The following is a 27,944-nucleotide window of genomic DNA, read 5'->3' as shown; positions in this document are numbered from 1 at the left end:
GTGCAGGCCTCCGACTAGCACATTACCACACACCATAATTGAACAGAACAAACTCATGGCGGACAGACCGCACCGTCGTCATAGACACAGGTTGGTTACAAAAGAAATGTCGGAGGCCATAATCGTCTCCAACAACATTGACAACATATGATTGACACTTCAAGTGTCCTACATCAGAGTGGCTGCACCCTAAGTGCGCTCCATGAAGTGCAGGGGAGTGTTCCGGAGACAAAGTGGCAGGGGTGACGGAACGTCTTGAACACTGACAAGTTGAGTGATGTATCCAAAAAGGGGATATATCCAAGATAAACTAAGGAAGGAATGTGAGGGCTTTGGAGATTGCAGGGGGGGAGGGGGGTGTTTGAACGCAGGGGCTCAATAGTCAAGTGATGGGACCGTGAGGGATATGGTTCCCACCGGTGGTTCGATGCTAGCTGAGTGATGTTAACCAAGCTGGATCAGACACCAATATGGGGGTAAGGGGAGGGCAGGAACGACTGTTCAGGTGAGAACGTGAAATGTGGTCTGAGATGTTATACATGTGGGTCAAAGAACCTAGGGGCAGTGGTGAGAGCATTACGAGTTGCAATGGAGGTATGGCAGTGAACTCTAATATCAGGCAGAACAAACCCCTCAGAGTTAGCACACTCAACGTCAAAGGACTGAATTCCCCTACGAAAAGATCGCTGGTGCTCAGGGAATTTCAAAGATCTGGGGTGGATGTACTTTTTCTCCAGGAAACCAAATATGCACATGGGGATGAACGTAGGATCCTTCAACCCAGGGTGGGGACGGAATACTGGGGCTCGGGCCCGCTCAAAAAGACAGGTGTGGGGGTACTGGTCAGAAAGGGACTGAACTTGAAGGTCCTCAAGACTTGGGCCGATGTGGAGGGTACGCACTTATGGTAGTGGGTACTGTGAGTGAAATCACGTTCAACTTTGCGGCACTCTACGCCCCTAACACTAATCAAGCCAGATTTCTACAGCGGACAAAACCCAAAATAATGCTAGAAGCCGCAGGGCATGTAATGCTCAGTGAAGATTTCAACCTCTCGGCGAACACTAGAGAGGACAGACAAGCTGGCAACCCCTATCAAGGTGAACCAGCCAATGGTGGCTGGACAGCGGTGGCCGAGATGATGCTAACATACAGGTTAAAAGACATATGGCGGGGATTTTATCCGAATGAAACAGGCTATACCTTTTATTCGGCACCCCATGGCACTCTCACTAAATTGATTAGGTCTATGTTTAGGAAGAGCTAGCAGAGGTAGCGACTGCCTCAGAGATCGTACCTATTTCCTAGTTAGACCATGATATGGTTACTGCCGACATAAATCTAATGTCCCTCCCACATAAGGAATCATAATGGCGATGTAATGACACTCTGGAAGGACCTTGTCTTTCGAACAGAAATGGTCACCGAGATAGAAGAATATTTCAAGACAAATTACACAGGGGAGATCTCAAAGAGAACGGTATGGGAGGCGGGGAAGGCAACATGGCGGGGGGTACCGATTGTTAGGCAGAAACTTGTGCAGTTCCCTTAGGGACCACTGCAAAAAGTTTAAGACTACAGGAGTAAGCAGTAAACCCAATTGGTAGCAGTCTGCACCACCCAGATTTACCTGGTAGCTGTGGCTGAGCAGTCAGACTTCTCTCAAGAAGAGTTAGGCAGTATATAGAGTACACACAATAGGGCTAAAAATACAGTAGCACAAGCAGACACTGACCAGAGCTTGGGTCTAAAAGTATATAATTATTTATTTAAAAACACACTTGTAAAAATACACTGGCACTAATATGTCAAGCAAGTTCAAACACAGTCACTATAAGTATATACACCTCCCTAGTTAATTATTCGACAAGTCTAGGTTAAGACACCATTTATTTAGCAAAACAGAGGTGAGCGTGTAACCGTAGATGGCACTCCAATAATTTGTTGAAAAAGGGAGAAAAAAGGCAGAATAGAAAAAGCACACAGTACCAACACTTTTAAGAAAGCACAGCAAGTCAAGTAAGGCATAGTCTACTGTAGAGCAAAAAGTTCATAGGCCAGGCTCACTCTTGGAGAGAGCAAGGCGGAATGTGCCCAAGATCACACAGTGGAAATGCACTCAAATTCTTTGCAGAAAAGCCAAAAGAGTCTTTGCAGAAAAGTCAAAAGAGGTTGGATCAAGTCAGAAAGGTAATGTTAGTAGGTCTGAGGTCACCCCAGGATAGAGAGTCAAGGATTTGCGGGACACCTTGGACAGTCTGTTGCAAGGGAGACCAGGTGGGACACAGTACCTGAAATGGTGAGAAAGCTCGAGCGGGGGCAGTTGTTCCTGGCAGTGGGTGCAAGTTGGGGCTTCGTCCAGGGGATGAGATGATCTCGACGTGGTGAAGCGTGGCTATCCGGCCGCCGGGGTGCTTGGCACGGGCGATTCGACTACGAGATGATCCAGGAAGGCAAAAAAGGCGAACTGGTTGGTCCCACCAGCTCAAGGGGAAGAAGACTCTCCTGGAAGAAGATCTCCTCTGTCATCAGGGAAGTGATGAGTTCATACAGCAGGGCTCCACCGGTGCTGTTGTCGTTGTAGATGGCTCAGCTTCTTCCCTCTTCGAATTCTTTAGGTCCTGTGGTGACTTCTGAAGGTCCAGTCCCCAAAGCGCTGCTTTTATGCAGCAAAAACCCATTCATCAGCCTAGCTGTCACTCAAACATGCTAAGTGGTGTGCCGGGCAGCTCACCACTGGGTCAATCACACAAGAGTGCGACTTGAGTTGCCAAGGCAACTCAGTCCAGGGTGCCTAACCCCCCTCCCACACATCCTGTTGACCCCAGACAGAGTGGCACCATTTGAAGGGCTTCTGTGGAGAAGCCCGCCAAAAAGTGGAACAAAGGGCTCGACTTGTGTTAGAGTTTCAGAGGCGAACACAAACGCCATTTTAAAACCGAGTCCTGGCAAAAAGACCCAACCGGGGAACAAATATTAAATAAATAATGCGGCGGTATCTTTAACATTGCACCAAAAAGTGGTGCGTTTAAAATGAATGGGAAAATCCCATAGGAAATATTCCGGTGGAATATTTCGCGTGGTATCCACTGCCACCAGCCAGAAACTCGACAGGGGGGGACTGGACAGTGCCCCCTTGGAAAACAGACCCCGGGTCAATCGAATTACCCCTACCAGTACTTCCACAATATGATGGGTTGTACTGGTTCTGTTCACAATTTGAGACTAGCAAAGCCAATGTGTTACTGCACTGAGGGTGCTGTGTAACCCACATACCAAAAACACATGAAGCCCTATGGAGTAAAAGACCCCATAGCCCATAAAACACATTACATAGTCCAAGGACATTCTCAAATCATGCCTAAGAGTGGGAGAAAAAGAGTCTAACTCTTAGCAGGAGAAAAAATTAAACCCCAAAAATCCAGCAAAGCTGCTGGGGGACTCACTAGGTTTGGGAAATTAGCCTTAACAGAGAATTCTCCCTAACACTGATCAAGGGAGGCGCTAGGATAAAAAGGGAGAGAGCTCTCATTGAAAACAAAGACAAGATCACACATTTAGATTGGGCCACTCGGACCGCCACCAAAGACCGAGCAGAGAAAATCACAGTGGTCAGGCAGAAAAGGGAAGAGCTCGGTCTTCTCGAGGAGGGACGAATTGCCCACAAATTATGGCTCCTTAAACAGAAATATTATGAGAAGGGAGACAAGGCTGACGCCGTCCTAGCAGCCAGGCTGAATGGCCAGAAGGAGGAGAGATCGGTGACCGCCATAGATACGAGAGGAGACACTACCTTGGATGGCCAGATAGGGGACATCCCAGAAGCGTTCGCATGGTTTTATGAGCACTTATATAGATCCGAAACAATGCAGAATGATGTGGAAATAGAGGGGTATCTGGGGGGGTGTAGAGATGATGAAACCCACACGTGAGGAGGTACACGATGGATGCCCCAATCATTGTAGAAGAAGTGGAGTGGGCAGTGAAGAGGCTACCTCTTGGGAAAGCCTCGGGGAACTATGGCTATACGGCTGGCTTTTACAAGGCTTTCCTGTCGGCCCTCCTCCCGTTCACGGTAGACCCATTTAACGACATACTAGAGACCGGGATAGCCTCAGACTCTTTTTTTGGAAGCAGTGATCACTGACATCCCCAAAGAATGATTCAAGTCATTGTGGATCATATCGCCCGATATCATTGCTTAATATCGATGCAAAGATATACACAAGGATACTCTCAGCTAGGCTGGAAATATATATGCCTAGACTAGTACACTCAGACTAGGTGGGATTTATATTGGGGAGGCAAGGGGCAGATACAATGCAGAAAACACTACACTTGATCCATGAAGAAAAAATAATGACCCGAGACCCTGTTCTTATGTCCGTCGATGCTGAAAAAGCCTTTAACAGGGCTTCCTCAAGGCTGTCCTGAACAAGATTCGACTGGGCGAGAGATTCAGGAGAGGGGTGAAGGCGGTGTACACGTCCCCTAGGGCCTCCGTAGCAGTCAACTCCATCTACTCAAGGTGGTTTGCTCTGGGTCGAGGAACAAGACAGGGCTGCCCTCTGTCCGCGATACCATTTGCTCTATCTCTTGAGCCTCTCACACAGACAATCAGGGCTGATCACCTGGTGGAAGGTATTAAAGTAAATGGGAAAGAATATAAGATAGCCTTATATGCGATGACTTGTTACTGCACGTATCGAACCCATTAATATCAATACCAAGGGCCATACAATTAATTGAACGATATGGCTGGCTGACTGGCTTTAAAATAAATAAGCCCAAATCAATCTTGTTCCCCCTAAAAGAACCCACCCAACAGGACACTGATGGATATTCCACGCTGGGTCTCACCATTGGTGAAACAACGTTACGCTACCTGGGAATAAACCTCACAAGAAATCTAGATACCCTGTATGACGCCAACTTCCCCACCTTGCTCTCCCAATTTCATGCTGACCAAGCCAAGTGGCAGAACCTATAACTTTGCTGCGGCCACTTTATCAGAGTGGCTCTGGGTACCATAGATAAATTAACCTGTAGGATTAGACACCACCCCATATTAGGTACCATATGGGAGATCGGGAGTTGAGATGAGAGGTATCACCACATGGCCATCCCCTCTCAGCCATATTTGGGCACCAGGCATCCGAGACGAGATCCCAGAACACAGTAAATTCCAACGCTGGTTTGAGGCTGGCCTGGACAGGGTTGGACAGCTCTGGAGGGTGGTTGGCTTCCTCACGATTACAGAACTTGAGAGCGAATTAGGAATCGGCCCCCTCTCCGTCTTCCATTTTCTGCAACTCAAGGGCATACTGATGAGGGCCGTGGAAAGAGAAGATACAGAGGGATCTTAGCCCGTTTCAGACTATTTTCAACACTTTCACAGAAATTAAGGCCTTATATCCATAATGTACAAAATACTAGTGAACGCTGGGAAAGTGTCCACGGTTAATTTGAAGAGTAAATGGGAGAGAGACATGAATCTTGAAATATACCCTGAGTTGTGGATGAAAATGTATAAGGAAGCCTCATTGGTATCAAGTGCTTTCCAATACAAGTTACACACCATCAAGTTGCTCCACAGATGGCAATATAACCAACACAGGCTGTCCAAGATGTATCAGGAGATGAACCCTCGCCGCTGGGGCAATGCAGAGAACGCGGAGACTACTGGCATGCATGGTGGGGGTGCTCTCGGATTATAGTGTACTGGTGTTAGGGAGAATTCTCTGTAAAGGCTAATTTCCCAAACCTAGTGAGTCCAACCAGCAGCTTTGCTGGATTTTTGGGGTTTATTTTTTTCTCCTGCTAAGAGTGAGACTCTTTTCCTCCCACTCTTAGACATGATTTGAGGTGTTCCTTTGACTTTGTATGTGTTCTGTGGGCTATGGGGTCCTTTACCCCATAGGGTTTCATGTGTTTTTGATATGTGGGTTACACAGCACCCTCCGTGCAGTAACCCAGGGGTGTCGTAGCGACCCCCCAACATAGACTCCATACCCTGGGACTGACTACTGTGTCCCAGGGCATGTAAAGTCACCATTGGCTTTACTAGTCTTAAATTGTGAACAGAACCAGTACAAACCATCATTTTGTGGACGTACTGATCGGGGCAATTCGATTGCCCCGGGGTCTGTTGTTCGAGGGGGCACTGTCCAGTCCCCCCCGACCGAGTTTTGGCTGGTGGCAGTGGATACTACTTTTTATATTCGACCGCAAACATATTCCTAGGGGATTTTCCCATTGTTCGAGGCTACTACTTTTTAATATAGCCTCGAACATACCGCTGGTTTATTAAATTAATATAAATTTACCGGTTGGTATTTTTTGCCAAAACTTGGTTCCAAAATGGCATTTGTGTTCGCTTCTGTGACTCCAACCCAAGTCGGGCCCTTTGTTCCACTTTTTGGCAGGCTTCTCCACAGAAGCCTCCAAAAGTGGTGCCACTCTGTCTGGGTACCACAGAGGTTTTTGGTAGGGTGTTTATGCACCCTGGACTGAGTTGCCTCAGCAACAAAAGTCGCACTCTTGTGTGATTGGCCCAAGTGGTGAGCCGCACGGCTCACCACTTACCATGTTTGCGTGACAGCTAGGCTGAATGAATGTGGGGTTTTCTGCATAAAAGCAGGGCTTTGGGGACTGGAACTTCAGAAGTCGCCACAGGACCTAAAGAATCCGAGGAGGGAGAAGCCGAACCGACCTGCAACGACGACACCACCGGTGGAGCCCTGCTGAACCGTCTCACCACTTTTCCCGACGACAGAGGAGATCTCCAGCCCGGAGAGTCTTCTTCCTTTGACTGGTGGGGATAACCAGTTTGCCCGTCTTTTCGCCTTCCTGGACCATCTCGTGGCCTCCTTGCCCATGCCAAGCACCCCGGCAACCGGAATACCACGGTTTCCCACTACCGCGAAGAAAAGGGTGGTACCGGGAAACTCTGCGGCTGGTTTCTTCCCTGGCAGCGCAACGATCTTCAGCTTTCCTCCACGTCGAGACCTCCTCTTCGTCTGGACGAAACACCGACTTGCAACCGCTGCCAGGAACAACTGCCCCCCTGGAGCGTTCTTCCCACTTTCAGGTACTGTGTCCCGCCTGGCTTCCCTTGCGACAGATCGTTCGGGGTGACAGTAAATCCTCGACTTTCTAACCTGGGCTAGCCTGGGACCTGTTAACTAACTTTTCCTGACTTGATCTCAATCTTTTGTGAACTTTCTACAAAGACTCTTTGGGCATAACCCCACTGTGTGATCCTGGACACATTTTGCTTGCTCTCTCTAAGAGTGGGCCTGGCATTTGAACTTCCTTGATCTCCAGTAGACTTTGCCTAACCTGCCTCACTGTGATTCTTTGAAAAGTATTGAAAATTGTGTGCTTGCATAACCCTGCCTTTTTAATAACTTATTAGAGTGCCATCTTATGTTAAGCGCTCACCTCCGTTTGAAAATAAGTGGAGTTTCTCATTGAGACTTGTCTAATAAGTAATTAGGGTTGTATATATATATATATAATAGTGACTGTGTGTTGAATGTATTTACCTCTTGTGTGCTAGTGTAATTTACAAGTGTGTCTTTAAATAAATAATTATATACTTTTACACCAAAGCTCTGGTCGGTGTTTGCTTGTGCTACTGTATATCTGTACCTATTGTGTATACTCTATATACTGCCTAACTCATTTTAAGAGAAGTCTGCCTGCTCAGCCAGAGCTACCAGGTAAATCTGGGTGGTACAGACTGCTACCAATTGGGTTTACTGCCAACCACCTGTAGTCCTAAATCCTTTGCGGTGGTCCCTAAGGGAACTGCACAGGTTTCTGCCTAACAACTGGGATGAGGTTCTCGGATGGATTAGAGATCCTGATGGGATACAACGGGAAGCTACACCCTTTCTGATGTTGTTTGGGCTGGAAAAAGAGTGAGGATGATTTCAGAAGGGTGACCAGAATAGCGGCGCCTCTCCTTCTCGCTGCACGAGTGTGTATCGTGTTGCAGTGGAAGGCAACCAAGGTCCCAGATAAAAAAGAATGGTTGAATGTAGCCACCAACATCGCAGTGATGGAAAAAATTACAGCTGCCCTACATGGAAAATCCACACAATATGAGACCTTGTGGGGAGACTTTCTGGGCCAATATGTGACCACCACATGATCGAAAGGGAGAATGTTGTCCCAGGTGACTGGACAAACTGTCTGCATGAACAATTGGGATGAGGCAAGGTGCTTCTGTGGGGACTGTTGGCTTGTGGGGACTGTAAGTGTGCCTCTGTTAACACTGGAACAAAGCAGCCCAAACACACTGAAAAAGATCCAAATCTGGATATGACTTGCATGTCGCAAATAAGACCATGTTCTCCAAAGACATGTGTTGTGTCATAACACGTTCCTGGGGCATGGGGGTAGGTAAAAGGGGGTTTTGTTTTCAGATGAAGAGATCGGATTGGTTTGGCAAGTGGTTGCGTGAGTTTGAACAGTGACAGATAAGCTCCACATCATCCAATACCTGTATGTTGTTTAATCTGTTTTTGTCAAAATATCAAATAAAATCAAATAAAAAAAACACATCAGTATTGCCTGACCAGATAGATCCGGTACTGCAAGTCGAAGCTCTATATACAGAATGGCGTGGGAACAACACCCAGAATTGTACTTTCCAACCAAAACCGAGAACACTGTTGCCCCCACAGGCAAAGAACTAGAACCAATGAAGATAGGACTCGTACAGGGTCCGTTACCTCTAGCCGAACCTGAACACAGGCATACGTCCAATTTTTTGTTTGCATTGTGGACTGGCTGGACATTGCATTGGGTCTTATCCAAAGAAACCCTCAGAGAAGTCGAGTAATGCCTCGACTCACCCATCACTGGGACTCCTTTGTTTACTTTTTACTTTACTTCATTGTATAGCGCATTAGGGCACATAACAAGACAGACAACACAAACCATAAGGATGGGGCTAAAGCATTTCAGTAAGGTCAAAGCATGAACTAGTCGGAGAGAAAGAGAACATTAGATTGGTTCAAGAAGGTTACGAAAACAACCAGGTTTTCAGCTTTTTCCTGAAAAGATTCAGAGAGGTCATGCCACGTAGCTCAGGAGGGGGAGAGTTCCAGGCCTTCGGAGCTGTGGCGAAAAAAGCTCAATGTTTGGCCTTCTTTGATCTGCATCTCGGCGAGACCAGCACATTTTGGTTGTCTGATTGAAGGGATCCGCTATTGACCTTTCCGCAAATGAGTTTTTGCAGATACAGGGGTAGGAGGCCAGATCTGCTTTTGAAAGTCAGGACTAAAAAGGCAGAAGCAAATACGTGCTTCGACCGGAAGCCAATGCAGGGCCCGTCTCACTGCCGACACATGGTCACGGCAGGCGAGACCCACAATGACTCGGACTGTGCCGTTCTGGATGACAAAGTCTTTTTCTGTCCTTTTTACTGAGGCCCACCAAGGTGCTACTACAATAGTCCATTTTGGAGCAGATAATAGCTCTTGCAATAGTGGCAGCATTGTCCTGGGAGATGAAGGGTCTCAGGTGTCCTAGCAGCTTCACATGGTAGACAGCTGCTGAAACCACGGAGCTCACATAAGAGCTCATATCCAGTAGTTGGTCGAGCTTAAACCCTAAAAAATGTACTTTCGCCTGTGGGGAGAGTTTCACATCACCTAACATGAAGCAGGAGTATTCGGGATCCATCTTAACCAGCATCGATGGGGTGCCTATGATCATCAACTCGGTTTTGCCTATATTGAGGGAAACAAGTAAGATCCATCCATTTCTCTATCAGCATGTAGATTCTATTGAGTTCACCATCATCTGAGGCATGAACGCTGGTCAGCAGGATGACACACTGAGTGTCAGCCGCATAGTTAGAGAACATGACCTCAGACCACCCCTTGTTATGACAACCCCCTAGCTGGGTCAACATCCTTTCATGTGTGTTTAGATGTTAAATTTTGTTTTTTTACAAAGAAACTTGTTCGGGCTCGAGCACTATTGGATTTCAGGGGACTATCCAGTTTTCTTCAGACTACTGTCTTCCGAAATGCCAAGACAACAAGCCCTGTTTGGCTTTGCCCAGTTAGGCCCCCCTTTTGGGGACCCAGGCAGTCGGGCGGTTAAACATTTTACCCATCCTCTCCTACTGAAGGAATATCAGGATCTGAAAAGTATGTTTGACAAAGAAATTGACAAAAAGTTACCTCTGCATAGGCCGTATGATTGCCTCAGACCTATATCCAGGGGCTGCAATTCCATACTCATTTATGCAAAAAGAGAAAGGTCCTATAGAAGTAGGTAATGGAGGCTTCATAACAGGGTTTGTCACTCTAGTTCCTCAGCTGCTTCTCCGCTCTTTTTCGTACCTAAACAATGGAAAGGGGTTTGAGGCCCTGCATAGATTACAGGGATTTCAACGCAATAACTGTCACAAATCGATACCCCCTTCTCTTGATTTCAGGGCTTCTTGAACAGCTAAAGGCATTGGTGATGTATACAAACTTGGATTTAAAAGGGTGCAGAATGTATAATCAGGTACAAAAAAAAGAAGAAGACCGGTAGAAAATAGTGTTCAAGATCAAGTTCGGTCACTACGAGTACACAGTTATGGCCTTTCGGTCTATGCAATGCCCCAGCTATGTTTCAGCGGTTCATAAACAATATCTTCCAAGCCATGAATGATCGGTAAATAGTGGCATACCTGTATGATTTTCTGATTTTCTCCAAGTCCTTCAGTCAGCATGTACAACACATACTTTCCATATTGTAACAGTTAAGAGACCATTCTTTATATGCCAAACTTGAGAAATGCGTTTTTCATGTAAAGATGCATTTCCAAAATCAACCATGGGTAGGATTTTGGGAGAACAACCTATGATGGTAAACAGGAAAGATGCTGAACTCTAGCCAAACCCATTCAAGGTAGGTAGCAGAGAGGCAAGGCTCAGACTCGGGAGGGGTGTGGGAGTGGTACAGGGCTACAATGAGGCAACACGCAGAACACTCTAAGAATTCAAGTTAAACAGCGAATTACACAAATATACAATGATTTATAAGGCCTTTAAAATACAGACTAAGCAATGAAACCTCTAGGTAAGTATTACCACATAACTACTATAAAACACATATATACATTCACTCTTGTGAGAAGATAGAAAATCATAGGATTAAAAATCAATACAGTACAGTAAGTAATCCGATTCCGAAAATACAGTAGAAACACTTTTGAGCAACAAAACAATAGTTTCCTAATACAAAGTTAGTGCAGCCCTGAGACTGAATGGGGTCTAGTGCCCTAGAATAATCAGTTCTAAAGATATCATTTGTTGGCAGGTTTACTACTGGATTAGACGATGAAGTGGTTGCGATTCAGTTTTCCCAAAGGATTGGAAAAGTTCAGATAAGTAGCTCTCTCAGTCCCACTACACTAAGAAAGGCTTAAGCGGGGATCCTAAACTAGACCACCACCGATCTGAGTTGGGCGGGAAGGAGGAGGAGGGAGAGAGACAGGTCTTTACGTCAATGTAACCATAAGGAGGTTATGGGGGGGGGGAGAACAGGCGCATTAACTTATCCCCTCCTTGCACCAATTTCTCCAGAGACCACCTCGTTTAGCTCAGGATTCTGTTGGGAACACATCCTTCAGTGATTTGATCGATCAAGGGAGGACCAGGGCTGGTGGGTACAGCGGTAGGTTTCAGACATGGGATTTAGTTTCAATCGGTTGCGTTCCAGAGCCTGGCCAATTCGTCACGTTTGCCACAAAACGATGAAGACGTCTGCCAAGCAGATGACAACAGGAGACCCTTGGGGAGTGAAGAGAACCGATTGCAATGGAAGTCACCATGGTTAGGCAGCGACAGTTGATCTTCGGTTGGCATACAAAGGAGCAGGTCCTGCACGGCTTCCTTTAGCACTAGAAGGCTGAAAATGCAGGAGCAGGCTTCTTGTAGCACAATTTGAAGATCCTGCAAGTTCCAAGGATGCACTTGGAACTCGCAGCGAGGTAGACCAGGATAGAGCTGGTCAGTTCAACGGACGCCTGCAGCAAAACAGAAGAGGTGATGGCTGAAAGGTTTAGACTTAATCTTAACCTCTGGCATCGCTCTGGGACACCCTCCAAACCATCATTCTTCGCCTGCCATGCCATTACAGAAAAGGGAGAAAATAAATATGCAAATCAGGCTTGGCCCCCACTGGTTGGTCCAGGGACAGTTCTGAAGGCTCAGAAGGCATGGATCCTCGAGCAGTGTGGGTGGAGATGAGGGAGGAGTCGAGACATTTTGTTCTCATCAGTCCAGGGGTCGAATCATTGATTAGGGCCTTTTGAGATCAGGGCAGAAGAGCAGGGCTTCACTGGGACTAGGCTGCCAGCAATTCTGGTCAGCTTAGATGATTGTACGCGGGTTGTCAGTGGGCTGCACTTCTTTGTAGGGGTCTTGGCTTCAACAATGATCTCTTGAATGTCTGCAAGAATCCTCCTTTTATCCAGAATTTGGATTGGAAGCACACCCATGTCCACCAATGGGAAGTATCTCCATTGCCAGCAACGTGGTCAATGGCCACGCCATGCACCGCCCATTCATAGGTGGCACACCGAGAACATCCAGCTCCAGCCACGGATTGGCTGGCTTACACTATTTCCGTCCACCGTCACCACCGGTAGGTGGAAGCCGGTCGTGTTTACAAGTGCCGTAAATAAGGGCTTGTCTGTGCCCAGACGTGCCCTTGGCTGGACACACTGACTTCCCAACCTCGCTCTGTTACCGTGAGTACACTCCTCTCTGGTCCGACTACTTTCTCCCCCTCCCGATCTTGGTCGAGCTCTCGGTCCTCCCGCATTCACGTGCCCATTGCCGCTCAGGGGCTACACAAATCTTCATACCCGCTCTGTTTTATACTGCCCTTATGAAGGTATAGCATTCCTGATCCGCAATAACTGCTCTACGTGCCAAATCTGCACCGCGCAAACTACCTCCGGTGACTCTGACTCGCTCCTGAGCTCCTGCACCCAGCGGAGTCTGAAATCACCCTTCCTGCATCGTAACACACTCTGAGCCAGCCATCAGCAATATGACTCAGTTTGCTTGCCATGGCTGCCCCGCCCAATGTTACCCTGATGCATATGTGCCTGCCACTGGTAAACTGACTTTGTTGCGTTTGCACTGCCCGATTTTACCCTGATGCATATGTGGCTGCCCGCTGGTACAATGACTTTGTTGTGTTTGCACTGCCCAATATTACCCTGATGAATATGTGCCAGCCACTGGTACACAGACTGTGTGTTTACACTGCCCAATGTTACCTTAATTGCATACGTGCCTGTCACTAGACATTGCATCCTTGTGCTTAGGTCCAATCGCATGCCCAACTGCTGCCCTCCAACTACCTGCTAGCTGCCCACTGTTGATAGCAAGTAAGACTAACATCCTAGTAATTATAACTCGCCTCTATTGCCACCTGCCTCACTTATCAATTGTGTACGCCACTGCTCTGACCTCTGCATTAATGTCTGTTGCGAAATTACATTCTGCCTGTTGCATGACACTTCCGTACCAGGATCAATATACAGTGTCTCCAATGTCACCAATGAATTCCAGGACCATTCAACAGGCATCCGACATACACACGCTGCAGAACACACATCTCACCACACTAATCCGTCACCTGGTGCTAGCACTAGTGCTTGACCTAATCACCCACCTCAACCCTGCTAACAATGCTGAATTCTAACATGACTTACCCCTCTCATATTCCCCCATGGGAATGATATACGATATGGTAAGTTATTTATAACACGCTTAATACCCAGAGGTTTCTAAGCGCGGACCCGGGGATCAAACCTGGGTGCTGTCTTGCTTCGAAGGCAAACACATTGCCACTGAGCTATTCTCCCGAGACCATGGGTACCACTACCCTCTCCCACCCACACCACGCTCTCCATGCACACCTAGCCTCCATTAGATGCTTCTATGCCATAACCTGCGCTTCGGCCAACATAGCATCCAGAGTTTCCAGGCTCATGTCTCGCACTAAACCTCTACAGCACCACAGTCTCCCCTGGCCTACAGCTATGAGGAACCTCAGGTTGGGCAATTTATTACCTAATATTAGGTAAAGACTCCGAAATATTACCCAAAACTCCTTCGCTAGGGACTCCCACCATGCCCAATATTTCCACATGCACATGCAAAACTGACGCCACCAAGCCAGCTAACTCACCCCCTCTCCTGGGACTTCCGTTCCTCAATCTACAGCTTCGGCCCCCACTCACCCATGCAAGAAGAGCAAACCTCCACCAGCTCTCAAATGTCCACGTTCTCTACCCGCCCATGCCCTGCAGATCCACAACCTCCTTACCATTCATAAGCTAGAATTACTTGCCATCGCAGAGATATGGCTTCATGAGGCATCCGGTGCCGCTATCTCACTAGCCCTCCCACTGGGATACTTCATCCTCTGACAAGACAGACAGCTGCTGAAAGGAGGAGGTGTAGCTCCTATAACGGAAGATTCCCTCTCCATTAGATAGTGCAACCTCCCATGGGAAGGCAATGCCGACATCATCTCTGCAAAACTGTCCCTGTCCCTTAACTACACCATAAATATACATACCATTTACCGGCCTCCTGGCCCAGCCCTAGATTTCCAAGGACATCTCCTCCATTAATTAGGAGATAACCTTAAAAAATCCCCCAAAACAATCCTACTCAGCGACCTTAACTTAGGCCTCTATTATCCTAAAGATAAAGCAGCCTCAGCCCTAGCTAAGGAACTCAATGATATGGGATTCCTACAAAAAGTCACCAGCCCGACTCATTACAAAGGTTGCACCCTCGACTGGGTGGCTGACCACAACTGCACCACTACTATCAGCTCCATTGTTGCCTACCCTTGGACGGATCATAACTGTATTCAATTTACCATTCCTACAGCCCCAACCACCAAAGCTCTCACCTATGCTCCACCAGCTCAGGTCAGAAGCTCTAAAAAATTAACTAAAGACAACCTTTGTCCTTATCTGGAAGTTCCTGAAGTCAAACCTCCATTCTCTAGTGACCCCGCCACAATTGCAGATATCTACGCTGACACTCTCACCAAAGCAATTGACGCTATAGCCCCGATCGAAAGCAAAAAAAGAGAAAAAAAAATCTATGCAGGTTAACGCATGGTTTTCAGACTGTCTACCATCTAATGTTAGCGCGATGCGCCTGTCTGTCTCGCGCCAACATTAGATGGTAGACAGTCTGCGACGTTCGATGAGAGGTTCCGGCACTCCATTGTTGCTGTGCCTGATGAGGAGCCTTTGCAGAAGACACGCGCATAGTACAATGGTTTCAGTGCTGGCTCAGGCCTGAGCAGCTCAGCTTGGACTACTGCTCTGGGACTTGCGATTACTTGGGAATCCTGATTGAACTGATTTTTGCGGCACTACCTTTCCAACGTGATTCTATTGACTTCAGGCCTGTTTGGCCACTGCTGCAGAAGCTTCTGATACCTTGGGAAGCTGCCCTCCTAGCTGCAAGAGTGTAAACCTGTTTTCCTGATGAAGACGTTAAGTGATTCAAATGCGTCAAAACCGGTCGAGAAATTGAGGATGTGGTCATGTTGCATATCTAATTGACCCACCCCAGGAGTAGACCACTACTGTCATAACTATAGTGGTCGTGTACATTGAATGCACTTTATAAAACTAAATCAGTTAGCTATGATTTTTAACAGGCTTTATCATATATGTATTGTTGTTGGGTATATAAAGTGTATAGAATGTGTATGTATGATACCACCTCACCTCACCACCTTCCGCAAAGCTATGAAAACTATCCTCTTTACATAAGGCCCCGCACACTATCATGAATACTCACCACATGACCCAATGCATAAGTTGTAGCACAATGACCAACTGTAATGTCTCAACACCAGCATGATATGCTGTAGTATTCATAATGTATCAACGACCGTCACTATGCCTGTACCTGTGTAACTAAGTTTCTTGCAAGCAACAGCGGCTCAATGCCCGTGGGCTGCTTGTGCGCTATATAAATAAATAAATAAATAGGCTGTGTGTGGACGAATGAGTGAATTATTTATTGTCAATTGTATGGATTACTATGTTCTTAATTCTCCTGCAATGTAAATAATATGCTAAGTGCTGATTAGGTCACAATTAATTTGTCTGTTTAATGATGTATCAGGCACAATAAATTCCTTTTTGATGCTTTGTTTATAAATTAAACTTCTCTGGACTCTTTCTTCCGAACTAATTCCTCCTCAGTAAAGATACTAGGTGCCTATTTAGATTCCAGTCTATCCATGACACGTCAGGTAAGCGCCATTGCTTCCGTTTCTGCCCACACCACCAAGCTCATAAATGCAGTAAAACCCTTCCTCTCCAAACAGAACAGACTCAATAGCTAGAGCCACCATTGGGGCTAAGCTAGATTATTGCAATGTCCTCCTAGCAGGCACCTCTGCAAAAAATCTAAATAGACTCAGTCATACAAAATAATGCCCTTAGAGCAGCACTAAATATATCAAAAATGGACAACATTACACAAGCCAGGCGAGACGCCCACTGGCTCGCCGTGAAGGAACGGATCACTTTCAAGACCCTAACCCGAACACACAAGTGCTTAACACTTTCAGCCCTGCCCTACCCATCCGAGACTATTGTCAGAGATACCTCCTCACGCCCTAAAAGAACCGTCCACTCCAACCAACTGTGCATCCCTCCTATCAAAAGGGCCAAAGGACGTGGGGTTGGTTTCTCACATATAGCACCTAAACTTTGGAACTCCCTACCCAGCACACTTGGAGCTGAGACTTCCCTCCCAGCTTTCAGGAAAGTTCTAAAAACCACTCTCTTCAACTAACATTGCCCCCCTCTGCACTTTCCCCTCCTCTCACTCCTCTTCATTCCTGTACTCTGCATGTAATTAAGATTGTATTATGTAACTAAGCATGTTGTCTTATAACCGCGCCACGATGCCTTCGGGCTTCTGTGCGCTTACATGTTACTAAATTATAATAATATCTGCACCATTTAAACTGGCAGTGGATATCCAATCATGATTAGCCACTGGTCACACAATCTGCCCAGCAACAGACACTCAGGTGATCCGATGTGGACTGGGACCAGACAGTCCCAGTCCACACACCTGGTCACACATACAGACCACAACTTTGCCTGAGAAAGGCATGCCATATATGGCAATTACGGACAGGAAAGTGCAGAAGAAGGCAAACCGACAATATGGCAAAGGGACAGTCAAGAATCTCTGGACAAGACTATTTTAGAGTATTATTATAATATGGTACTCTTTATGGCATTTTGCAGTAAAATGTGTAAGTGCACAAGTAAAAAAACTAAAACACAGTAGAAAAGTTTCCACTGCCACCAGCCCATTCTGGACACTTTATAATTGTAACCACAAAGTTACAAAAGAAAAGGTTAGAAGGATACAAATTATCCTAACCACACTTCACTGTAAGGTGATCTGTGCAGTTGTAAAAATACAAGAAATACACTAAGGGAGACATAGGGACTCATTAGGATTTCCCCGGTGTGGAAAAGAAGCCAGTCATTCTGGCACCAGCATTTTTCAGGACTGGGAAAACGCAAGTTATCCCGTGGGGGCAGTGACTACTGGAAGGTCTGACCTGCCGGGAGGTCAGGTCCCTACCCGCAAATACATGCTGGAATCACCAGCCCCGGTACTACCCATCCAAAGAGTCCTATGGGACTCCATGTAATGGGAACTTACCGGCATCTCTGCTGTCCGTAATATCCCGGTGATACTGGGATATCGGGCGGCAGAAACTGTAAGACTGTTTTGCCAATATCCCACCAGAACTACTAGTAGGATACAAGCAAAACTGTAATGAGGGCCAAATTCTCCAAGTATTGATAGTTTTATGGCCTTATCAATTTCCCCATAAAAATGAGCACAAAGCAATGCCAACAATCAAAACAAAGCAAAAGGATAGGGTGTCTTTCCTAACACAAGCCAATCCCACACAAGACCTGGTTTCTGCTGACTATGGTCTTGTTGATGGTCTGAACACTATCTGGGGGGTGGTGGTGTAGGATGATTTTTCGCATGTAATGTCATTCCTTTAGCTGCTGCTTTGGCTGGTCTCTTTCTTTTAGCATGTTTTGTCTGTTTGGGCTCCATGTAATTATTTCTGACGGGAACGCAGTTTACTTCTCAATTCTCGAGAGCCTTAACAAGCATTCTCGGCATCGACGCCAACGCCATCCTCAAACAGATAGCCAAATGGAATGACTGAACGCAACATTAGAACAGCTGCGATACTTGTGTATCAAGATACCTGGGTTTCAGTTCTAGAGACAGCCAAGTTTTCTTACACTAACTTCTTCCATTCCATTCTTCGGTTGATTGTTCTCCCTTCTATTCTGTTAATGGACAGCACCTGTATTCCTGCGGAACTGCCTCAAGTGGGAACATTACTTGCAGCTGACTCATGTGTCCAGCACATGAGGAAGTCTGATAGCATCTTATAACTGTGCAAGCCTCTGCTAAGTCATTATGCTGACCAATACAGGTCAACAGCACCCAACTACTGTTCTGGATCACAAGTTCGGTTTTCAACTTTCGCAATTCACTGGCCCCAAGAAATACTTAAGGTGTTGAATCCAGCAGTTATAAAACTGAAAATACCTATGCGTTGTCGTATTCATCCAATTTTTCCATCACACTTGTTAAGCCATGTATTGCTACCACACACTTGACCCTCAAGCACCCACTGATCCCTGTGGAAGGGCACCTATAATACAAGGTTCACACGATTTTGGATATCGGTATTAACTGGAGGATGGGTTTTTATCTAGTGGACTGGAAGGGTCACAGTCCTGAAGGACAAACCTGGGAGCCTGCTAAGCACATCCATACTCCAAGTCTCCTCCAAAGTTTTCATGCTAAGCACTCTCTCATCACCGATGGGAAGCAGACCTTTCTGTAGGTACTGTCAGGGTCTGTGCCCAGAAGGGTACGCCAGCATTGAGACTGTCCGGCACGGATGTCCCAGTCCAGCTAAAAAGGATCAAAGAGAGCAAGAAGATATCCCAGGAAGGATGCGCAGCAACCAGAAAAACTGGAGCTAAGGTAATGAGACAAACGGCCAACCGGTGGGGCTAAACTTAGTATCAAAAACTGCGGCAACCACTTTTCCGTGCCAAAATCTTCCAGCAGCTGATTAAACCTTCAGAACTACCAAACTAATGCAGCATGGGCTAAGTTACATGGGCATACTTATAAGAAAGCACAATCAAACTTTTTGGCATTCCAACAGGCTAGTTTGTGCAATAGGTAGGGATGGCGGGAGGGCAAAGAGAGGTGATGACAGGGGAGGGAATTAAGTACATTAGTATTTAGTCTCATTGTATGCGTTAGTATGAATCAATGAAATTCAATAAAAACAGTTTAAAATGAAGGAAAGAGGCTCTTGACATAATAGATCAGTGCATTAAATGATTACAATGAGCCAATACCTCGGTGGCTTGTTGATGAAGACATTTTGCTTCCATCTTTGATAATGCGTCTTCTAAATTCTTTACAGCCTGGTGTTGTTCTTCCTCTTTACGGATTGCTTGTTTAAGCTCATCTGCAAGTCTTTCCTTTTCAGCATTCAAATGCCGGATAATAACCTGCAGTTTGTTTTTATTATTTCTTTCCTTAAGAACTAATTCCTTGAGCCTAACAAAAAATAATAACTGCAAGGTGATTACATTAGAAAAATAATTATTTGCAACATTCACATACCCAATTTCAAACATCTATTCTCCGAGTTTTCACTTGTACTTGAAGTGGAAACGAGCAAGGTTACGAAAGCGTCACTTCAACAAAAGCCAGGGGATTAGTGCTTGAGCAAATTACATACCAAAGCCAGCTAACCATTTTCCTCTGAATAAGGAGGTCTAAATGTGGACAGGCAAGACTGTCACAATTACTAATAAATCAAACCATGCTGCAGAAAGTCACTAATACTTGATACATAAAAAAATTGAACTGTTGAGGGTTTCTGTATGTGTGGTAAATTAAAAGAATTTCCATAAGGATCATGAGAAAATATTTCAAAGAGCTGTTTTGCAGGAAATTTTACAATCACCAATCACCAAAAGGTGACAATAAACACAGCTATCCTCTGATATTATTGCTAGCTTAGCCAACTGTGTGTAAGCCAAGGAATACACTTGGGGACTATTGGCTGCAAGTACCTCTTAAGTGTACTTTTAGTAGATGGCTTTGAAAGACCTTGACCCCTTCTTCCATTTTGCCGTTATTAACAAATGAAATGCAAAGTTTGTGTTTTTATATCCAGTTTCACATTAAATGAGGACTACAATCCAAAACAAGAGTTTACATTTTTCTGATTCAACCACAAGCATTGTCCTGCCAGTTCTCCATACAACAAGTTGTCACAGCAGAGTGAGTAACTACATGGACCTTCACACCGTGAGCATTTTGAAACTGTAATTTTGAGGTTTGCAAGACTGAGGGTCGAACATTCAGAGCTCCCAGTTCTTTATGAATCTCCTACAGTGCCCTTCTTTTGTTTACCTTTAAAGCCCTTTTTTAATTAATCCTGTTGAATTCCTGCATGATTGTGGTTGTTTTCTGCACAAACCTTAATTATGTTTGGGATACATCAGTCAAGCAAGTGCCCTACCCTCAGAAGTAACCGCAGCTCCTTTTAAATATAGCAATGCGACATCTCGACCACACAGTGGGAGACTACAGCTGGTGTGTATACTGCATACCAATGGAGTGCTTGAGGCAAGCAATCTGTGTTGGCACATGATAGCTTCTTAAACTGTGCATGTAGCTCTTTCAGCATTCTCCATCCAGTAAAAGCACACTTGCATCACTGCAGCCTGGTTTCAACACATCCATTAACATTTCTCCCATGTTTTAGGCATTTTGTCTTCTCAGGTTTCAGATTTTTTGATGAACTGCAGATATTTGGTTACACATCATTTTGTATCTTCATGATTTCATTATATACCAACAGCCATTTATTTTTTTCCTAAGGTCTGGCTTAGAATGGTTTCTAATCCTAAACTAATTCACAATATACAAGTGGTTTTAGAATTCTTTATGTCGATTGCTCCACTTCTGGGGGAGGCAGTGAAACTAAAGTCTTTAAAGACTCCTCCTCTTTTCGGTTTCTCTTCTAATGGTACCATTGAATGAATTACTCTCAAACTTCAAACAAAACCTTCTAGGGTTAAGTTGTGATATGACCTATGGCACCATAGGACAGAAGCTTTTGTTGCCAACAATTCTGCCTTCTCTGTCATGGGCCTTGCTTTTTGCAGGTGCACTCTGATCATGAATAAATTGTCCTAGACCCTATAACGTCACTCATGGCCCCTGTTCCTTAGATTTCACTCTATAGTGGATTTTCTTAGGTTCCTCCATCCTATTTTTGCTTAGCCAGCATTTTTTTAGACTATGGACAAGAACTATGGATTTACTGGAGCATGCACTCTGCAAATTGGTCGAACATTTGCTGTCAAGCCGGGTTAAGTTGGCCAAGGACGAAGGCCATTGCACAGCGGACTGAGCCAGTTAAAAAAGTTAAGGACAATAAGGCCACTCATGAGCGACTGTAAATGGAGGTGTAACGCCCATCGACCAGGATCAACAGAGCAGAATATTCTGCCTCCTGCCAACACAATAATAGAACCACTCAATCCAGGTAGTCCCTCTTTGAGAAGTTTGTCGGAAAGGCCTAGCAGATTTCTAGATCATTCTACAGTGGTCATGGTGGTCTATAAAAGTAATGAGTCTGCAGGGTCTGTCAGGTTGGGCCTGTTCGGTGCAGGATGCAGTTTCCTTGACTTGCAAGCCAATGAACAAAGAAGCCTCTGTGTGTTATCAGAAGTTGATGCCCAAGCCTGGTTTCTCTAACAGGCATCATGCAGGAACCTCTTGGCTTATTACCACTCCACCATGGTACAGGCTTGCCTTGGGTATAACTGCTGCTAAAAGATGCATTCAGAATGCCAACGTGCAATACCGGCCAGATTCATTGCTGTTACAATAGGGGGGGGGATGATTATTGATCGATCAGTCAACTTTGGTTATTCGCGTTACGGACTGAAACAAACACATGGCTGCTCACGGTCACAGTTATTCGGGTGCATCTCACTTGCACTGTTGGGCCCTCTTCTATTCATTGGTGCAGACGGGAGAATGGGGAGGCAATGTCCTGAGTGTTCAGGATATCCAGTCGTTTTGCAAGTCAGCCACACATGAATAATTATGAAGCAGGACAGAACTGGAGGCAGAGTCGTGAAGTTGGGATATGAAACAGACTGGCCTCAACAGAAAGACTCCGGTATGGTGAAGGGAGTTTCCATGAGGGCTCTGTTAGGGAGAATTCCCATTTCTGTGCTAATTCCCTTCAACCTTACAGACCCCCAGCTCTTTTACTGGACTAGGACCTTTTAATTTCTAACTATGGAGTGAGTAAGACCCTTTCCTCACTCTCTCATGGTGTTTTGACCCGATTTGGATTTTGTGTTCTCACTGTTTTTGGAGCATGACAAACTCCATAGACATCTGCTCTTTGTATGGTGACACACAGCACCGTCAGTGCAGTGTCACTGACAACTCCTTTAGATTTCTCATAAGGTTTAACTACCTTTTGTTGTGTGAACTACAGTTCCCAAGAATAGTAAAGTGAAATTGACTTTACTTACCATTTCTCTTTGTAGGTCCAGCACACACCATCTTATGTAGAGTGCTGGGTGGGGGGTTACCTAGTAGCCCCTTATCCTTCTCTTCACATGTAACATTTGTATGTTATCCTCACTACTTTAAATGGCTGGTGGCAGTGGTTTACTTTTTTCTACCATTGTGATTTTCTACTGCAGGCTGAACCCTCAGCTGCAGTACAGCACCCATGGGTGACCATTTTGTCAAAAAGGCCCCACCCGTCTTCTGTTTTCGCGATTTTCTGTTTGAGGTATTTATTGTGTTTTTCTCTGTGTGACAGGTTTGAGCCCTTTGTTTGTCTTGCCTTTGGCGGGCTTCAGCCCTAAAGCCCGCCCTTGGCTCCAGTGTGTCTGGAAGGACAGGATGTGAGGGAGGGTACCGAAACTCCCCTGTCCTTTGTTTCTAGGAATGCCTGAATGCAACTAGTCCTGAATGGCTGCCTGGCTGTCCTTTCAGGACAGCTACCCTGGTGTGTGATTGACAGCCTAGGCTGTGCATGAATGGGAGAAACCCGCTTAAAAGGTGAGGGTTTTGGGACTACAGGCAGAGTCGACCACTGGGAAAAACACCCGAAGAAACCGTGAACAAAGCTTGCTGCAACCTCCTGGACCTTTGAATTGCCTGGTGAAGCCCTGCTGATGCGCTGAACTCCTTTTTCTGCTCGACACAGAAGCTTCGGACGTAACAACTTCTCCCCTTGGGTTAGTGGAACCACCTAACCCAGAAGCGAACTCCACTGGACCACTACACCCAACCTGCTGTGTCTCTGTTGCTTACGAAGCCCAATGCCAGCGGTAGAGTGTCCGTAGTTGAGTGAAACGTCCTCAGCGGTAACAAATCTGGCTAGAAGCTCCAGGAGCCTTTCGAAGGACGCTCCAGAAGTAGGCCCTAAAAATCCAGATTCCCCTCACCAGAGTGCAGGACCGAAGGAGTGAAGGAAATCCAACCGGTATCTGTGATCCGCATCAGTGCCGTTTGCTAACCGCTGAAACCACGAGGTGCTGCTGAACTGAAAAGAGCCCGTAGCTGCCGACGACCTCCCAAGTACCGTCGCAGGAGCCCTCCAGACATCCTCCCTCTTGTCCCCATGACTGAGGCTCAGGAACAAGGGTCTGCACCGCTGTAGCAAGACAGAATGCAGCTGGGACACCCTTCTTCTAACTAGAGGTACTGTTTAGACTTGAGGTACTTACCTCACTGCCTGTAGCCGCGCATTTCTCACTGGGAATTGCATTGGTTTACCTTTTTTTTGAGTTGATTCCAACTCCCTTCTCACAGGGTTTACAGCTTCTGACCCTACAGTGATGTCTCTGAACCTCTCTAACTTTGTGCAAGACGTCTATTCCATTGACTTTGATACTGTTTGTCCCTCACATGTGGTAACTTGTTGTAAACGGGTATTGCTGGAAAAGGCTTATCTAGACTTAGTTGTCCTCACATTTGTTGAAACGATTCTAACCTTCTTATTTCCCTTAACCTTAGCTTTCCACAACCTCAGAATCTGCAAAGTTTACTAGTGTGATAAATAAATGACATTACTGTCCTTGTGATTGAAGTCACCTTAGGGTATAGGAATTGTGTAAGAAGCATATCCAAAAGATTATCCACTAACTTGTTTCAATTCTGAAAAGTAATTTTAAAGTCTATTTTCATTGTTACAACAAAGTGCCTTTTTTAAGAATGCTTATTTAAAAACTGACGTTAAATAAACTATTTATAATTGAAACCTTGAGTTTAAGTGTTACTTGTATTTACAGATTTCAATTGTACAGCTCTACCGCTCACATTCACCCCTCTTGAGATGGGCCTTGCTGTCACACTACCAACTCATGTAGTACAGACCTATACCAAAAGGTGGGTTACCTAATAGCAAGCAGATAATTGTTGTGTAGTCTCACACAGTGTGACTGCACCAATTCTTACCGGACAATGAAGCAGAGACCCGAAACACGGACCGAGAAGATGCGACTGCGATGACCTCCAAGATAAAGGCACTATAGGCGACACTGAAAGCAGTGGCTTTGAAGAACAAAGATCTGGAAGATTGGCAAAGGGGAAAATAACCTAAGGCTGGTCGTGTAAGCAAATCGCAGGTACATGGTATGATGGAGGAATTTGTGGAGAAATGATGCAAAGAGGCATTTGATCAGGATGAACTAACATCTATTTTCATTGTGGATCATGCACACAGAATTTCTGCCCCTAGACCAATGTCGGGGGCACCTCCGCAGCCCATGTTTGCAAAGAACTATACAGATTGAGACGTTATCCTGAGGATGTCCAGAACGAAAGGGGATTTGACCTATGATGGAGACTGGATCCAAATATTCCTGTACTCATCTGCAGCAGTACAGCTTCTAGGAAGACATTTACAGGAGTGAAAGGGGCGCTCAGGGAAAAGAACATTAGGTACACCATGCTATTCCCTGCCAAGCTGCGAATAGCACATGATGGCAGGGTTCAATTCTTTACCATACCCGAAGCAGCAGCTCCATTGTCGAGACACTTAATCATGTGAAACCTCAGGATGACCAGTGGCATTGGGGAAAAGATACCACTTGAAGTGGGTTGATGCCATGTAAATGGACCGACCCAGCCCAAACTGGTCCTAATGAGGGTATGGCATGTCAATTGAGGGGGGACTGCAATGAGGGTATCAAGTACGGTCACCAGTGACTGTAGGGGGAGCCTCAGTTGTGAGTAAAATTGTGATTGGAGGCGAAATGTATGTCAGGGCTGGTATCTTGGCCAAAACAAGCAGCAAAGTTGATTTAGTTGCGGGTGTCATCAACACTCGGCCTAGGAATTTGTCCCTGTGGTCTAGGTAGAGGCTTCCCTATCATTGCATCGCTGCAGCACTCCATTCCAAGATGGCACAGCTGTGTGTGTCATCTCAGGATTCCACTTTGTTTCCAACATGGCCACGCACTGTGAGCGGCAGATACTGCGTTTATCCTGGAGCCAATACCACAACGGTGCAGAGACGGCTCTGCGTGTCTCAACACTAAGGTAATCTTTGCCCTAGCTTAGCGGTCCCTTGTGTTCTTTTTTCCTAGCCCCTGCTGGCTTCCTGCTTTCTTCGAGTTCCTGGTCTCCCCTTTTCTTGATTCCTGCCTTCCTCTCTCAAGCCTGTCTTGGTTTGCTCTGGTCCATGAATTTCTTTTGTTACCTGTGGCTCCATGTTAGGCAAAGTATCTATGCAGTACCCTCTGGGAACACTACAAACAACTATGACTACAGGTATAGGCAACCCAACCTTTGGTATAAGCTTGTACTACACAGTTTTGGTAGTGTGTTGAGCAGCCAGGCTTATCTCAAGAGGGGAAATGTGAGCTGTAGTGGCGTTACACAAAGATTCACAGTTACAGATATTCAAATAAACTCTTACACTCAAGGTTTCTTGCATAAACAATTATTAATTTATCAGTGAGTTATAAAGCCTTCTTCAGAAGGGAGCAATAGAATAGTAACACACGAATACACTTCAATACTGTACACTCTTAAGTTTGTAAATCAGTAAATACCCTTTAGGGATGGCCCACGGACACAACCTACACCCAAAGGTGACTTCAGTAACAAGGGTGCTGGGGACATTAATATCTTACTGTTGGCATTTAGAATACTTTTAGGGGTTGATAAAAAGCAAAGGTTATTAGAACACAAGAGACCACAAATATTCATAAGCAGGACAAATACTTTAGATTCTCCTAGAAGAGTCATTCAATCCAATTCAATAGGCTAAGCCAAAGTCAATGGGTAAAAGTCTTGTATAGGATGAAGCACTTCTGGTAAGTAAATGGAAAAGTCTTTGCACAAGTTCTTAGGAGTCTTTGATAAAAAGAAGAATCAAATGTAGGGCCACAAAGTCATTAGACTTGTGAGTTGTAGAAGTTTTAAAGCAACTCTACAGTAAGAGGTAAGTTCTCTTAGACTTGTTTTACAGTACCTTAGCAATGAAGAAAAGATGCAGTTGATGACTTCTGTTCCTGTGCAGCTCTGCAGATCTCACTGTTCCTGGGCCTCAGTCGCGGGGACAAGAGGGAGGACGTTGGAGGACTCCTGCAATGCACTGGGATGGTCAAAACTTGAAATCAGCAAACTTCACTTTCTGTGGCTGTTTCGTGTTTCAGAAACTCGCGTCTATCGCAAATAGCAACACTGCGGTTCCTGTATGTTGAGATGGACTTTCCTTGCTTCTGGGGTCCCGCAGTCTGTTGAGGGTGCTCTAGCTTGGTCAGTCCTGCTTCTTGGGATTCCGGAGGCCAGCTTAAAAGCAACGCACACAATCTGGTGGTCCTCTCCCTGGCTATACAGTTTCCAGCAGCAACTCTGCGGAAATTCATCCAGCTCCGAGATAGATGTCCAGGTGGCTTACTTTGGAGTCGATTGGTCCCACCAACTCAAAGGGAGAAGTCGTCCTTGCAGGGGCTTGCAGGGAATTCTCTGAAGCGAACTTGGCGTTTCAGCACTGGGCAAACCAACAGTCGGGAGTTGCAGCAGGCGTCCTCTTCAAGCTCTTCTTCGGTTCCTTCGTCCAGTGGTTGCCTCTGCCTTCCAAGCCAAAAGACTCTCCTTTTATTCCGTTCTCTCCCATTCATTCCAGCCTAGCCGGAAAGTCAGCCAGCCAATCACCACAGAGTGCATTTGGGTCTCCTAGGAGACTAAGCACAGGGAGTTTCTGGCACCTACCTCACTTCCTGTCTACCCCAGACACTCTGGAGCCATAGGCAGGCTTCACTCCTGAATCTCGCCAAAGGCGAAATGAACAAAGAGACCAAACCTAGTTTGGCACGCAGAGAAAATCTCTACAAGCACCTTTCCACAATGAACGGCCGAAAAAAGAAGTTCGGAGGCCATTTTGTCAAAGATGGCTCATGGGACATTTTGTCAAAGATGGCTCCCGCAGTTGCTTTACCGTAGCTGCAAACGCAGCCCGCAGTTACTGCAAACCATGGTAGTTCAAATAAAACCACTGCCACCAGCCATTCAGTGAGGAAAGGGTAACATAAAAATATTACATGAGAAGCTAGACAAAGGGGATAGTACGTTACCCCTCCAGCACTCTACTGTAAGATAGTGTGTGCTGGATCTAGCAAGTTACAATGGTAAGTAAAGTCAATTTCACTTTACTGTTCTGGGAAACAGTAGTTTATCCCAGAGAAGGAAATCTGGAATACTTCCCTGTGTCACTGCACTGAAGGT

The 27,944-nt window shown here is 45.8% G+C and overlaps 1 protein-coding gene across 3 annotated transcripts in view; it reads right to left on the bottom strand.

Moving 5' to 3' along the window:
• LRRCC1 (leucine rich repeat and coiled-coil centrosomal protein 1) overlaps positions 1-27,944 on the bottom strand; it is a 1,358,299-nt gene that overhangs the window by 928,260 nt on the left and 402,095 nt on the right. For all 3 annotated transcript variants that reach the window (XR_011278636.1, XM_069621288.1, XM_069621287.1), the window contains exon 10: positions 19,511-19,715. Coding sequence is in view for 2 of the 3 variants with exons in the window: in XM_069621288.1 (XP_069477389.1) it covers positions 19,511-19,715 (205 nt within the window). In the remaining variant the exon portion in view is untranslated. The remainder of the gene's footprint in view (positions 1-19,510; positions 19,716-27,944) is intronic.

Source organism: Ambystoma mexicanum, chromosome 5q, assembly GCF_040938575.1.
Source record: "Ambystoma mexicanum isolate Mex_15411 chromosome 5q, UKY_AmexF1_1, whole genome shotgun sequence".
NCBI lineage: Eukaryota > Metazoa > Chordata > Amphibia > Caudata > Ambystomatidae > Ambystoma > Ambystoma mexicanum.
This window is presented reverse-complemented; position numbering and strand designations above follow the sequence as displayed.